Source organism: Ornithodoros turicata, chromosome 6 (assembly GCF_037126465.1).
Source record: "Ornithodoros turicata isolate Travis chromosome 6, ASM3712646v1, whole genome shotgun sequence".
Lineage (NCBI taxonomy): Eukaryota > Metazoa > Arthropoda > Arachnida > Ixodida > Argasidae > Ornithodoros > Ornithodoros turicata.
This window is the reverse complement of record NC_088206.1, coordinates 52587837-52603880: the sequence shown is the minus strand read 5'-3', so window position 1 is coordinate 52603880 and position 16044 is coordinate 52587837. Positions and strand designations below refer to the sequence as shown.

The 16044-nt window shown below is 45.4% G+C and overlaps 1 protein-coding gene across 3 annotated transcripts in view; it reads left to right on the top strand.

Annotated features, from left to right (window-relative positions):
- LOC135396690 (calpain-A-like) overlaps window positions 1–10423 on the top strand; it is a 110180-nt gene extending 99757 nt beyond the window's left edge. For 2 of the 3 annotated variants that reach the window (XM_064627795.1, XM_064627796.1), the window contains 6 exons: window positions 6149–6207; window positions 6290–6358; window positions 6653–6731; window positions 6812–6925; window positions 6997–7052; window positions 9198–10423. In XM_064627795.1, coding sequence (XP_064483865.1) covers window positions 6149–6207; window positions 6290–6358; window positions 6653–6731; window positions 6812–6925; window positions 6997–7052; window positions 9198–9224 — 404 coding nt within the window. In that variant the 3' untranslated portion in view covers window positions 9225–10423. Of the gene's footprint in view, window positions 1–6148; window positions 6208–6289; window positions 6359–6652; window positions 6732–6811; window positions 6926–6996; window positions 7053–9197 lie in introns of those variants that run through there. The other variant, XM_064627797.1, reaches the window with a different exon arrangement.
- Window positions 10424–16044: the final 5621 nt, after the last annotated feature.

Genomic DNA, 16044 nt, shown 5'->3' with positions numbered 1-16044 from the left:
TGGTTGATTGAAAGCTCTCTTACGCTTCAGGATTACGCGGTACCCTCGTAGTTTTTGTGCGAATGTGTGTCACAGGGCTTGTAATCCTAATTCAGAGTTCTCCCGACATATTTTTTCTCGAGTCTTTCCATGCTCCTTTAACGTGACGTCTAGCGTGACGTAACGTAATCCTGGTCGATTAGTTTTGTCGACCTTACGTCTCCTGGGACGCCGATCTTGAACTCTGACATAGGAAGCGTTATCGTTGTATTTAAAGTTCGCGCGCGCTCCAAAGCCGTTCTGGTAGTGCATGAAAGAAGTGATGTTCTGAGGCTGGAACAACATAGAAGGGACAAATACATACAAAGCCTCGAGGCTTTGTATGCATTTGTCCCTTCTATGTTGTTCCAGCCTCAGAACATCAATTCTATCATGTTCAACAGTTGCCGCCTGTGTCGATCCCGTCGTATGAATGTGTGTATGAGTGAGCAAAAATGTAAGAGTGAATGGAGGATGAGTGAGAGAGAGTGGCTGGTTTGTCCCTTCAGATGACGCACCCTGGAAGTCGCTGAGAAGGCGTGTTAGCTTAGCTCAATTGGTAGAGCCCTGGACCGGCAGTCCAGAATATGTGGGTTCGTATCCTACAGCTTGCTAAGCTTTTCAGTGACTTTCATCTTTTACCGTTTTGGTAGGCTCGCGCCAGCACTCGTGGCGAACCATGGGCGAAGTGATGCACGTTATGGGGTGACAAGTTGGAGATCGAACTCCTGAATCAAGAATGTTGAGAATTTGTTGTGGCTGCTTGTGTGTTTCCCTGTCTCGGGGTTACTTTTCGTCACATTCTGCACATGTCGAAAATTTTTCGTAGTCACTCTCACTTTCTCATGGAAAGACATCATTGAGGCGGGCGACATCTTCCACACGTAGTGCAATGGTAACTGTGGTCTATACGAAACACATTCGTACGAATGAACAGAATTGATACTCGTCCGTGTGCCACAGGATGGTGCTGATGACGACAGTGGACAAGTGCCGCCATGATGAGCACTTTGAAACGCATGTTAGAGCACTGCACGGGTATGAATTTACCGGCCCGACGCGGCGCGTACCCGAAGCCACGGAGGCTTACACCCTAGCCCGCTCTGGCTATCTAAAACTCAGCCCGGTCGTGGTCAGGAGCGCAGCTGCATGCAGATTTGTAAAGTGATCCGTCCAAAAGGTTCAGTCCATAGCGATTAGTAAAGGTAAAGGCTCAGCGTAAACCACTAAATGGCTGTAAATTGTACTTCGTGCATAATAGCCCCCGAATACCTGCCATAACCCTTGTTTCCTCCGTACGTGATTAATTCTGCCTCAAATGTGAAATAATCAAACCGAAACTAGAACGTGGAGAGAATGACGCGAAAATCTCCCCCTCCGAAGACAACTGCGCCGGCGGTGGCGTGACGTCACTATGCATGCAGCGTGCGTGCAGGATACCACGACGGACTTGGCTACGCTGTGTTACGTTCCCGAAAGCGGAACCGTACGACACTGTGGACGAAGGTTCGGGATCAGAATACTGAGACACAGACGAAGGTTATTCGCAGCGACAGCTTCATGTGGACGGTTCTGTGCGTGTGAGACGCGTATTCACAGCAAGGCACGGTTCTCCGTTTTCCATCGATGCTCGTCCAGCTGACATAGCGAGGTACGATTTGCATTCTGAGGAATCTGAAGGATCCGACGTTCGGAATCGCTCGGGTACAAGCTATTTCTAAGGATTGAGTTCACAGGATGACCATAACCCACCTATGGTGCTTTGTACACCAGTGGAGAGAGGAACCGCGATCAGCCACTTCCCTCAGAGCATGGTCTACGACCTATATACTTTTGCATCTGTCGGACATCTGTCCATTAACACGTTAGAAAATATCATAATTTCTTTGAATTGTTGTTTGATGTACGCGCCACGTTGAGCCGGCTTCTGAGAGTCGGGAAACAGCGTAGGAATAGCGTGACTCGTTAGGACCCGTTCTTTATACTCTGTGCTATTGTATGAAGCGTGCTCTGATGTTGATCATCTCAGGTGTGAAATGGTCGGAACAAACTCTGCTGTATGTTGTTTTGGTTATCACGCCTTTCGCAGCGCTGCATCCCACAGACGGCGACGCTGTTCGTCTTTTGGAACGGAGAAATAAGTGACATCCGAGGTCGAAATTGACTTGTTGTCACACGCTTTGAAGCAACCTCTCGACCCACCTTCTTTTCGCTCATTTCCGAATAATAAACGCAAGAACGAGAGTAGAACGGACACAAGGCACGTACAGAATGGAATGCATGCACGGCGGCTTCAGTGTTGTATCACAAAAGGCTTCCATCGACGCAAGCCGGCCGGAGCCAACCCCTCGCAAATTTCAAAAATCGTTTTTATGATTCTTGCTTCGTTTTCAAAAGAAATATTTCATAACTGTGATCTGGTCATGTAAATTATCGTAGAAATAACACAGACGTTAAATCCATTTGGTTTCGAAGTCTTCATTAAGACAGAAAGGTAGGTTCACATCTCGGAGCTATAGGCCAAGATTAACACGTGTGAACAGATCAATGCTATCCGTCCCCTTTGCCGGCCCCACGAAAAAAGCCTTTCTCATGGCGAGGCCGGCCATGATGATATCGGTGTGAGCGCTAGCACGAACCAGCTGTGCACCAACGATGTCATGTTTTTGCAACGGACCCATTATGATCACTTATTGGAGGAATGCAAGCGGCTAATCAGTATGTGTATCTAACGCTCTAGGTATAGATTGATAAGTTATCGGTCAAAAAGAATTCATTACAAGTTAAGTTACCGTGTGCAAAATGTTACTAAGTTAATAACGAAGTTCTTCAGCCTGAATGTAGCTCGCAGTTACTGAGTTACTTAAAAAAAAGAACGAGTTACTTCCAAGTTACTTCGGACACAAAATAGCATTACGCAGGTGCAGTGCGCGTGAGCAGTTGAGTTAGACCTTGAGTTGCCTGCGGAGAAGTGCAACACGCTTAGATCGTTTTCGTTTATGTCCAACAATAGACCTCTCCCTGTTTGTAAACAAATGTTGTCATAGTCGTGTCGTCGATGTCGTCAACGTCGTCACAAATGTCGTCATAGTGTTCGACAGCGCCAAAATTTGGTAGAATTGAACTACGCTCGAAGCTAGAGGTGAACAAGGTCGCGCCCGAAAGCCACGGTCTTGAGGGGATTACGATATGGTCCCTTAAAGGGACGCGACCCTCGGTCCTACTTTTCTTTCAGTGGGAGGCAGCGAACAAGTGCCCGTTCGTGGAACCCAGCCCTCTCCTTCTGATTTGTTTCGGTTTCAGTCTGTCCACCAATGTCATGATGACGTTTCTCTGGTAGAGGTCTATTCGAACGCTTTGCACCTTACACCTTGTGGGCGCACAATGGTTCAGCTTCATTTCAATGGCAGCGGTTCTTACTTCCTGAATAAAATACTGTCATTGATTGAATATCACGTTTTATGGCAAAAAAAAATGCAATTAAGGAACCGGATAGAAAACAAGAAAATATGTAGTCGTGAGTGAAAAGCGAGTTAAAAGTAACTTGGAACTTAACTTAAGTTATTTTGGCAAAGTTACCTGAAAAAGGAACGAGTTCCTCTGAAAGTTACCACGGCGCAAAAGTACCCAGTTAAGTTACAAGTTACCAAATAAAGGAACTTAGTTAGAGTAACGAGTTACTTGTAAGGAGTTACCTCGAACTCTCGCTCTAGGTAAGAAATGGTGAAGTGAACTTTCATAATTTCTGTGTGGTCATCACGATACGCTTCTGTTTGGAGTTGTCAACACCTGTGACAACTATATGCATTTCGAATTGCTATGTGTCATTAAACCTGATAGGATTTATTTTTCTCTGTTCTCATCTGGTATTATTGCCCTGAGAGATTAGTATGGTTCAGTGAGGAAAAGGGAAAGTTTGGTTAGACAGGTGAGCCATCGGCTTCGGAATGTCTGTTGCAAGTGTTAACTGCGCCAGGAGTAATTATGCACTGATTATTATTCATACAGCTGACGTTATCTCTGACGTCATTTATTTACAATCGTAGTAGTCCGCGCAACAGATGGATGACGCTGACTGTCTCTATCATGGCGTCATTCTGAAGACGCAGGGGCCTATGGGAGTTACGCTGCCTGATATACCTTGGTTGGACGCTTGTCATCTTTTGTTGTCGGTGAATACGAACCGGGTCAATGTGTTGCATAACACAAATGTGAATGAATAGCTCGCAGAAGCTCGGCCCGACTCAGGCCCGAGAACTATCGGACTGGACCCAAGACCTGCTGGAGCTCGCAGTCAAAGCGACATTAGAGTCAAGATTTCGTCCCGCGTGCCGGGCTGGGATCGGGTTTTCGGGCCAGCCCGGCCCTTTGTAGTTCTCTAACGCAAGCTATATATCCCTAAACGCGCCTGCTTCATCCGTCATTGACGTACCTCTGTCGAGAAGTGAGCGTGGTTTGGGAGGACTGCCCCTCGAAGGCAGCTACTGCAAGCATACGCTAAGACGGTACGCTACGACAGTAAGTCTCTGCGCATGAGAGAAAGAAACGGTTGGAGGAAGCACGTGACAAAGCCAAAGGCGCCGCTAGGCAATTTTTCAGGGCATGATCGCGGACCCGGGCGCCACGGCACAGTCCCACATTATTTAGGACTGGTCGTGTGCTGTATGCGGGCGACAGAACGAACAAGAAAAGTACGAGACATACGGCAGGAACTTGCAGAGACGTGCAGCCTTGACCACGTCGGCAGGGCTCTGGCAAAGTCACGAACAAAAAAAAAAAAAAAAAGAAGAGAAAATGACAAAAAGAAGAGAAAAAAAAAAACTGAGCCATGGAGGGTGCAGCTGCTCCCTTGCCCCCCCCCCCCCCTTAACGGTGGCCATTGACAAAGCGGCTGCGCACTCAGACAGCAGCAGTAAGGGGGCATTCGACCAGACGGGTTCTCCTCAGACTTTTTCAGACATATGTCGGCACAGTTCCCTTAGAAGCGGACACAGGACGCACATTCACCGAGGGCGTTAGTCGCGACTTTGACCACCTCTGTGAAGTCGACAACGGTGAGCCCTTTCACCACCACCACCACGGGCCACACTGTGCTGAAAAGATGAAGCAACGTGGTGGTGGAGCTTGCCGTAGTCGAGCACGCTTAGGCGGGCAACCTACGACGACGCAACGACTATCGCAAGAGGAGACAGTGTGTCCTGGGCCGACATGAGAGGAAACTGCGCCGACATTTGCCTTAAAGCGTCTGAGGAAAACCCAGGGAAGACACCCAGACACACACAGCCGGCGCCCGGATTCGAACCCAGGTCACCTCCCAGTCTCGGCGTGGATTGCCACCACCGTAACCACTAGGCCACGGGTAGTTGTTGTGGTACCCGATTTCAGAGCGGTACAATGAGACTGTTCTACGTGCACGAGGCGAAAGAGAAAACCTGAAGAGCTGCGCTAAACGCTGACCTACTCGCATATATCATATAGCTTGACATCATACCCAGCATAACTGTCTGTGTCACCGTTCAAGTCACGAGAATTGTGGCGAGTGAGGCAGCAATAGAAACCGTCGAGCACTGGCAAGAAATTTATCAACCGCCTTGGCTACAATGACGCATACTAATGCAACATTTGGAAGCTTGCTAGATTTGGGCTTACCATATAGGAACATAGCGCTGTCCGACGGTCTCTAAAACTTTTGACTTTTCAGGTACTACCTTGGCCACGTAAATCATATGGGGTACTTTCGCCAAATATTCCGTCAATTAACGTGTTGTAGGGGGTTCTGTGGTGGCTTCAACTGGATATTCCTGATCGAGAGGGTCTGTGCATCCCTCTCTCTCCTGTTCTATCATGGAAGTTCTCTCTCTTGTTTCATCTTTCTTCTTTAGAATTCCTTTCCTGCAGCGAGCCGCGAATTCAGAAAAGGTTTACCGCAACGACAATAAATAGATCATGACTATGGCCTGGGGTGATTCACCGCTGGGGGTTACCACAACTTCCCCAGGTCTCCCCTCAATCCTGTCACGACCAGTCCTCCATACTGTAAAAAACAGGATGCGTGGCAGTATATCTGAAATGATCAGCAACCGCTTATTGCTGTTAACTTTCGATCTTTTATTATTTATTTTCCTTGCAGAGGGCCTACAGGTAGACTTTCCCCTGGATGTGTGTCGAACGATGGTGGCTCTTTTCGACGTATCCTTACCCTTATGACGAAGTGATCATGTTACACAATGTGTGATTTCCATTAAGGGTAGTCTTTGACGCCACATGACAGAAAAACTTGACAGGGCATCTGGACGAGAACGAATTTGCGGCGCTCTACGTGTATCTCAAGAAATGTCAGGTGAGTTGGTGGTAACAGCTGGGGTACACAGTTAGTGTATGGTTCAGTACTCAGAGAAATATCGAAAAAGCCCTCATTCACTTCACCTTTCGTACCGCCACTGTTCCTGTGCCGTTGTGAACACGAGGCATCCTATGATTACCTACCGAGTAGAAAGCACTTTGCACATGGCTCGATGTGGTCCAGCAGTAGCGATAGCCCTCGACATTACGCCATGCCACATGCAGCGTTTCTGTGAGGCTCATCTACTTAAGCTGCAGGAGTACTTAAATCATGACCCCTTCTCTGATTCAGCGAGCATATCAGAGGTACGACGAAAGCTGCACTGGTTTCTTGACCACCTACCAGCTGAGGAACGCTCTACGACTAGCAGGCAAGTGAGAGCGCTAGAGGGCTTTTCCAATTTGTATTTCGTCATAACTGTTCCATGCAATCGTTCTGTTTGTGCGGCAGGTTGTTACGTTAACTTGCACGTGCTCAAGGCCCTCGTAATGCGCTACGGTCGCCGTAACCGGACCCGCTTTGTGGATTTCATGGCCTGCGCTGTAAAGGTCGCTTGCATGGAAGGTGAGATAAAATTACGTTCACGTTCAGCTCGGCTTGCGTGCTCTATTTCTCACAGTTGCTTGATTTTGTAGAAATTTATTCCGAACATGCGGACGAAGACGGCAACGTCGTGCTTTCATTGAATGAGGTACGGTCCAAATACTTGTCATTAAGACGCATTGGAAACAAGCTTAAACAGAAATCACGAAACCCACACAATATTTACAAAAGCCCAATGGTGGCTAACGGCGATGTAGTCGATTACAGGTTTGAAACACAGAACAGAACAATTGGGGGATATATCGGTTCAACTTGAATATAATTGGCAGTTTTAGCACACCTTTGCTAAGGGTATCGTGCATATCGGAGCCAATCGCAGTGGTGTGTGAACTCAGAATCTTATCCACTGATTGGTTTGGTTGATACGGTGTGACGCAAGCCACGTTATCAACGGTTTCCTAAAACTCTCGAATGCTATGTTTTCCCCGTTTACCTACCGTGACTTTGCCATATTCAGGTGACTTTTCAGGTTCTGTCTGTTTGAATAATATCAACCTCATCGAAATACGCGAACGTGTCGCGGTCTCGCGATGCTCACGGCATCCAACAACACCGAATATCCACTGGATGTACAATTAATGTCCTAACGTCTGTAGTCGGATTCGTCAGTCTGATGGATATCCCTCTGATATCCAGCGTGGATGAACGAAATAAAGCGCGGAAATAATATCCTCAAGATATCCAGAAACGGACATGCGCTGTGATCCATGCCTCAACCACACATGGCAGTCCTAAGATTATCCGATGTACGTCTGAAGCTGGATGTTGGTATATCCTGGGGATGACGAGTTTCGTCCGACATATACGTACCCTCACAAATCCAAGTGGAGCCCTCCGGGACGTCCGACAGACATCCAGTGTTCGGCGCTGCTTGCCCCTGACGTCTTTTTCTTTGTCTGAGATTCAAGCGCTTGATGTGACATATCTAGTGAAACTAGCATTTTTTGCACGTTAATGTGGATCAACAGCTGAAAATTAAGGAACAACATGCCGTGACTCAAACCGGAATTTAATGATTTTCGAAACGTAGCTGACACGAAAAAGTGACGGTAGCTGTGAGAATATAATCCTCCTCCCCTACAGTTATTGTACCCTATAGACACGCCCTTCCTTTTTCGGAAACATTAAAGAACCAGCATAGTGGTATTTCCTAGAATATTGTAACTTGGCAAATGCTCACAACACGTTAGCGAACCGACGCAAAGCGAACAGCGAACGATGAGAGCCAAGAAATTGAGGGGCTCCCCCGTTGGAGAAGTCCACGATGTTCTGGGCGTAGCATTTACTGTGTTAACCATTAATTTAATGTAGTCCAACAATTGCGTCTGATTCATTAGATTATTCACATTAGTGATATAGCATGTATGCTTTAAAATTAAGGATATATGAGACAATTGATATTCTGAGGCTGGAACACATGGAGATGACAAATACATACAAAGCCTCAAGTGCCTAAGAAATGAAAAGAAAAGTGTACGAGTGAGAAAAATGTAAGAGTGAAAAGGGGTTGAGTGAGAGAGAGTGGTTGTTGTGTCCCTTCAGATGACGCACCCTTGGAAGTCGCTGGGGAGGTGTGTTAGCGTAGCTCAATTGGTAGAACCCTGGACCGGTAATCCAGAAGATGTGGGTTTGAGTCCTACAGCCTGACTAACCTTTTCAGTGACTTCCATCTTTCATCATTAAGGATATATTATGCCTGCTTTATTAGGAGCATTAGCTGGAATGAGCTGTCCATAAAACGTCTTTCTCTCGTCCGCTTAACGTCCCTATGCATATCTTTCGGACGTCGCGGAGAACTCCTTCTTTCTCTCACTTGGACCTGTGAGCGTACATATATCGGACGAAAGTCGTTATCCCCAGGATATCCCAACATCCACGTCTGACGTACATCAGATATCCATAGGACAGTCTTGTGTTGTTGGGGTACTGTGCGGAGTAACGCTATGAACTTTTTTCACATTCCAAACTCGCATAGGACATTATATTGTCGTTGGGATTCTTTTTCATGTTCCTTACCACTTCTTTTGTGTGTGCATAATTTCATCTGGAAAGAAAAGAAATTCAACTGCATGTATTCTCTTGCCATCGTGTCAATTCTATTACCTATTTTTTGTTCTGAACGCACTTTTTAATCAATGTGTTTTTCAATAACTGATTAGACTATGATCGTTCATAATTTGAAAGTTCATAGATCGGTGTGAATATTCCAGTGTTTAACTCGTTTCTATCACAGTGGATGAAGGCGACCATGTACTGCTGAATGACTGCTGCCAAGAGGACACGTTGCTTCGAAGCTCGAACATGGAGAGTTAGGTCTTTTATAACGTCCCTAATCTGTATTCATAACAACAAATAGTAATTCCTGTCCGTTCTCTCTGAGAAAGTTCAAGAGAATGTGTATTTTCACTTAAAATCGACAACGAACTCTAATGCTGGGGTCAAAGGAGTAACAGCACACGACACAAGACACGCACTGACAATTACCCTGTCTCGTTGTCTAGCCCTCTGTTGTTTGTCCTTTGATCTCTGGTCTGGATGTTAAAGGAGTTCTGCACAGAGAGACCAAAACTTTTCTAATGTTGGGTGTATAATACTTGAACTCAAATCTCGCCCGCCACTATTGGTTTCTGTGGATGTTACAGAACACTGGTAATTAACTGCGTTTAACTGTTCGGTTTCGGTTTCGCCGTTTTAAAAGAAGCGCCATTTTCGTGTGTAATACGACGTCGCACCTCCATGCCAGCCGTCAGGCGTGCGCCTTTCCGAAGTGGGGGTATAGTCGGTTTCATCCAAAGTGAGCCGGACTGCAAGGTCATTTCGCAGGAGAATGCAGCTAGTCGAAGTCGCAGCGGAGCCAAATAGCCGGTTGTGGCCGAATGCGAAGACGCGAAGGCGGCAGCTTCCGTTCGTGCGGAACAGGTTGCCAACAGCGGAGAGCCAGCAAGTTTTTACATACTTGGGAATGTTTTACGAATATGTTTCCGTCTACTAACTAACTACTAACTTTATAGGGTCATTCTCCTACGGGGACTTTATGAGATGCATGAAACAGCAGCAGTGTTTTTCGGACTGTGCTGAACACCTTAAATCAATTTTTGGCAGTAATCACCTAACCTGTATAAAACAGCGCAATTTCAAATGCTTGTTTTTAATCCTATATTGATACCTTGTTCTCTTTTCTTCAATCTCTATATGTTCGAAAAACGCTTTAGTTTAGTTAAATAGTTCCTGGAAAGGGGGGCCGAATAAGTTTCCTACGCTGGGCCTTGCTTCCTGTGCACTGCGACAAACGATATAATCGTGTGCGCCCCTTGGCATGAGGCTCACTAGATGCTACGAGACAAGCCCATTATAAAATAAAAAATAAAACAGATGAATAAAGAAAATCAACAGCTGTATTTGTTATCCTCCATACGTTTTTTGTATGCTTACACAGCAATAAACGAAGCATAAGATGGATATTATGACCAGTTTGCTTCGTTATATTTTTGTCTTTGTCGCAGTAATGATTGGTGTACAAGGGTACTGAAACGGTACACTTAGTTGTAGTCATCGTAGCAGCACATTTCGGGGTTTTAGAGAACCTCATTTTAGCGTAGTTTGATCGACAACAACAGAATAAATGATGGAAGGAAAAGTGACGTCGACATGGGATACTTCCGTGGTCGCAGGAACCTACCTCCATTTTGCTCGAATAAAGCGTGCGACCTTGTATTTTGTATGTTGGAGATTACGGACTGGGGCTGTTCAGATTCGCAAAAAAATAAAATAAAAATAAAAATAAAACATGGCCGATTCATTGGTGGATCCGACGAAAATACGTAAGCACTAAAACTTGAAAAACCTTTGGGAACTTCCCTGCACAACGCTACCCTTCCACGACCCCTCACAAACGCTACAGAACCCTTCACACGAACCTACACAACGCTAACGCAAGACAGCATCCGCAGCCAAACGAGCCTTTCGAGTTGCCTCAGATTGAGCTTGGCGACGCCGTCTCGCAGCTTTCTTTCGCCGCCGCTTCTCCGCACAGCTTTCATAAACCATGCCGCGTCCACGCACACACGTCTGAACCTGTCGACAACCACAGCCGCACTGCCTGCGCGTCGCGTCGCCAGTCCCCAACAGCTACACGCAGTCGCAGCCGGAAACGGTATCACTGCGCGCAGAGCTAAATAGAGACTCCCATAGGTCAGGCACGTGTAACGTGCCACACCAGAGAGAGAGAGAGTTTGCCAGAATCGTGGCTATGATTCAAAACGGCACTTCTTACTTTCTTGCTTGCGTACCTGCGTCTGCGTGCTGGCTCAGGCTGTGGGCAGCTGCGAATTGACGGCTTCGTGATGTCTTCTTGTGTTGGAAAAGTTGTGTGCGGCATGCTTACTCGTGTGTTATCATGTGTACCTATACTGTTTATCGACCCCAGATCGGCCAGTCTGTCAAATATCTATTGTCGTCAGTTGAAGCCATGTTGAACCCGATTTCGAACACAGTGGCAACAAAGCTAAGCCTGCAGCGTACGTACTTTGCTTCGCTGAGACTGCTCGACGTATTGCACGCAACGAAACGGTATGGCCATGTGGAACTTGTTCGTTATTAAGAATAGACTGTGTGCGCGCGCTTTACATGTTTCAACTTGATCACAATCGTTTTTAGGAATCAACTGTGTGTGTGCGTGCTTTGCGCACTTGAACTTGACCACAGGGTGTTAGCAAACGCGACAGTTAGGGTGCTGTACGCGCTGCGCTTATTCATGCTTTAGGCGTGGCAACGTGATGTATCAGTAAATGTCTGTTTTGGCCAGAACCAGTTATTTTGGTTTTCCAGTTTTCCCGGTTTTCCAGTTATTTTGGGATCACGACGGTAGACATGAGAGCCAGTAGAAGTCAATTAGAGCCGAGAACGGCCGAGCGGTGACCCGAACGGGAAGGCTGGATGATTGAGGGAGCTAAGGAGACATTCTGATTGGCCGCAGGCACAGTGTTGTATGGATTTTTCCCGACAAAGGGCTCTACGGAGAGCTGTTGGCGGCTGGCGTCGCGCTCTCCACGAGCCTTCTCCTTCCCTCCTTCCCATAGAAATCATAAGGAGAGGCTAGATGCAAAGGCCTGAGGAGGAAAATGGGAGAGAGCAAAGGAGTTCAACGGACCGACTTTCCTCCTCAACGGCAAAGTGCGGGCTTCGCCATATTGAAGTCGCCGAAGCCGACCGGAAGTGCATGAGCGCCAGATAACCAAGCCAATCCACAAAAAAACAAAAACAAAAATGGCAGCTGGTGCAGGTTCGTATTCGTTTTTCTGCCTCCCGAATGTGCCTCTCCAAATACAGGGTGTTCGAAATTAAGCTTTCACGAGCGCTACGCAAACACAGCGATGACAGGAAACCGGATCATAACTTTACGCTACTTGTGTAAGAAACAGGTGCTGCTAACTATGTAACACCTGTTTCTTACTCAAGGAACAGAAAAATAGCACCAGTTTTCTTTCGTTCGCCTGTTTATAAAGTGCTAGTGAAAGCTTAATTTTGAACACCCTGTATTGTACGCTGCAACTTTATGTTAGCCTTTTATGTCAGGTCTCGTATGCCTGTTTCAACCGCAGGTTGTGCTAGCATGACAAATGTCTGTAAACACGTACGCTGCGTAATTTCTTACGGGGATGGAACGTCAATACTCAAATTTTCAGTGCGTGTTACCGATATAACTTGGTCTGTGCAAGAAGTTTAGATATTGTAAGCTACTCTGTTATATTGAAAAATGCAGGAAAGGTGATCTGGGTTGATATGTGACCTCCATTGAGCTCGGCGTTCTTCACTAAGCAGACACACAGACACAGGAAAATGGGAGGCCTTAAAGGTGATAGGTGATGTCGTAGTTGTAGCATAAATTCTGAGTAAACGTAGGACGGTTCTCGCCTAAATATTAAAGGATAATTTGCACATGTAACAAACATGACTGGTTGAACTCGTTTATTGGTCTTGTCGTGACCTCCGCCTCACTGGTTCACGACGAGCACTTGTTCTGTCAGCTTGCTCATGATGGAGGCCTTCTGGGATTTCTCTGTTATCTTGCGAGACAGTTCGTGCAGCCTCAACAGCAGGATCACTTCATGATCACTTTCACCAGTGAGATATGTTCGGGCTCCGAGCTGTAGTGGTCCAACAGATGTTCATGATCTATGTAGTGGACTTTATATAAGAGTTATGTTACATTGTTCGTAACGATGTGATTAATCAAAACAGACTTCTGCTAAATTCATTTTGACATGAAGGAATTTCACTGCACGTATATGCATGTAGAGACTGTGTTTTCAAATCTGTTGCTTGCACGCTGTCATTTTCACAATGTTTTAAATCCTAATTACACAGGCTATGGACACTGCAGTCATATGCTCTGGAATGACATGAATGTGGCACCGTGCCTCGCAAACAGGTAAAAGCGCTTCATCACCTTCAGAAGAAGGTATCACCAGGGTGTGGAGCTATGCATTATTAGTAAAGCTTTGTACCACAGTACAACTAAACAGTTTTCAGCATTTGCTTATTCATTGTAATACCTATTTCTTAGGTGCACTTTACTGTGTGCTACAGTACTACTAGTAGACTAGTGGACTACACTTTACAACAGAGTGAATATCCTTGTGCATCATGGTGTGTTTGAGTTGACCATAGATTTCAGCTAATGTGACGTTTGACTGAAACAGCATTCACTGTATAATGCTCAAAACTGAGGTGTTGATTTTGAACTTGCACGTTAGTTACAGCTCAGTCATAGCTATTGGATATCTCTGAGATTAGTACTGTTGAAGGATCTGTTACTTACTTGTACTATAATACAAATCTTGATTATTACTGCCTACTCCTGCCAGAGGTGACAAGATGTAATTATGTAAGTAAGTATAAGAAAACAAATGTAAGTAATTATTTTCTTGATAGGCATCGTGCGTATACACGACCTCATTCTTGCTCCAAGATTGCTTTAGTCTGTCCTGTTATTCAAAGGCCATGCCACTTTTTGCATATGCAATAAATTGTAATGTACCACATCTTGTTCAAGTGTCATTCCTGCATATTTTATGGACAAGTGTAGAATAAGCATCATGGACCACAGACCAGTTGCAAATGCTGCCAATACCCCGAAAGTGTGTATTGAACTCTCTGCATCACAAAATGAAATTAATATACTGCCGTGCTGCTGTCCTGTTTCCAGGAGAAAATAGTGGGGATAGCACCTGGCTTCAGCCATTTCTTGTTGTGGCTAAAGTAAAAGTATGGGGGCTCGAAGTGTTTGGAACATATCCTTTGAGTCTGAGAAGGGTGAAAAGACTGCTCAGATACGCTTTGAAGCCACTGTCTCAAGAGTATGGGGTCATCGTGGGGAAACATGCAATATTTATTTATTTATTTATTTATTTTACTCCAAGGGGCCCTTACGGGCATTACATGGGGGGCGGGAAAAACAGTTACAGTATACATACAGTTACAATTGAGAAACATAAATGCAGTATATAAGATATAAATAAAATACTGAACATTTGCATGATGAAAGAGAAAATAAAAAAGAAAAGAAAAGAAAAAGAGGACGTAATACAAAGGAGTTAGTACACCAATGAACAACCCGAACATACTTAATACAATTTGCAAGTAATCTAAAAGAGAAAAGCAAAAACAAACAAAAAATCAGTTTAGCGGACATATAATGTTCAAAAATGACTGGTGGTCGTGGGTGGTGGCTATATGTCCTGGTAGATCATTCCAAATGACCATGGTGGAACAAAAGAATGACTTGGAGAATGCGTTTGTGTTACAGTGAAGACGCGTGATTTTATTGGTATGGTCTAGACGGGGGAATATGATATGGGCACGAACGATTGGGGATTGATCTGTGGGAATGGTATGGAGCAATCGATGAAAGAGGGACAACTTTGAAATGGTACGACGATGTGCTAAGGTCAAGAGGTTAAGCTCAGCTTTCAGTGCAGATACTGATGTTGTTGTGCAGTAATTGTTGAATATGAATCGTGTTGCCCTGTTTTGATGGACGCTAAAGGTTTTGATGGGTGCAATTTGTTTCCTAGAAAAAAAGAAAAAGAAAACTCACATAAACATGGCTCCGCGTCTTCACCCTTAACTCGCCACTCCGGGTAGTACGAGCACGAGAAGGTATGATGCCACGACACCGATGACGTTATAAGTGGAACCCGTTCTGGTTCGCCGGTCAATGGGGGTCAGCGCCTTGTCCCTTTGCCGCCGCAAACCAGTTTTGCCAGTTCTCCCACAGAATTGAGGATAGAAGGAGCGGCCGCATCATTACCGAGTCAGGAGAAAGGCTTTTTCAGAACCCCGAACAGCCGAGTAGCAGACAACATTTCTCTAAACCAATCAGCGAGCGTTCTCCTTATAGCGTCAGCGCGAGGTTCCAGGTAGAGATGCGAAGCCCCCCCCCCCCCAAAAAAAAAGAAGAAAAACTTTCTTTTTTTTGTTCGTCTCTGGAAAAATTACCCAAAATTTCCAGGCGACAAAATTCAAAAATGTAAATTTTCGTGCCTTCGATGTGTTCCAACCCGCCAACAGTGCCTTAGGTGCCTCTAATCCGCCAAGAACCACACAGGGGTGGGCACGATACTTGAAAAAAGTATCTTCGATACCGATACTCGATAACCTCGAAAATTGTATTTCCGATACCGATACAAGATACAGAACCGAAATTTATTTTCGGTACAGATACTCGATACTGTGTCACCGATACATCGATACATCAGTGAAATCCCGAATATAAAAAGCTGGTGTTATGATTAGCGAAGTTTACATCAATGAAATCCCAATATAATAAAGCATATTGCATATCATAGCGAAGTAATACGATTAGGGAAGTAAAAAAAAATCTCCGTTATTTCTGGAACCTTTAGTGTATTTTTATAGAGCACACTTTCTGAAAGGGCCTAAACGTATCTGATCGCACGGATTTAATGAAGCTGCGCTGTCTGAGCAGCTAGCCTTGTTAGAACTTTAGATTGGACTGAAGCCATGGGTACGTTGAAACGATCTCTTCCATAAGCAGCCTAGCAAAAACAATTCTTTAA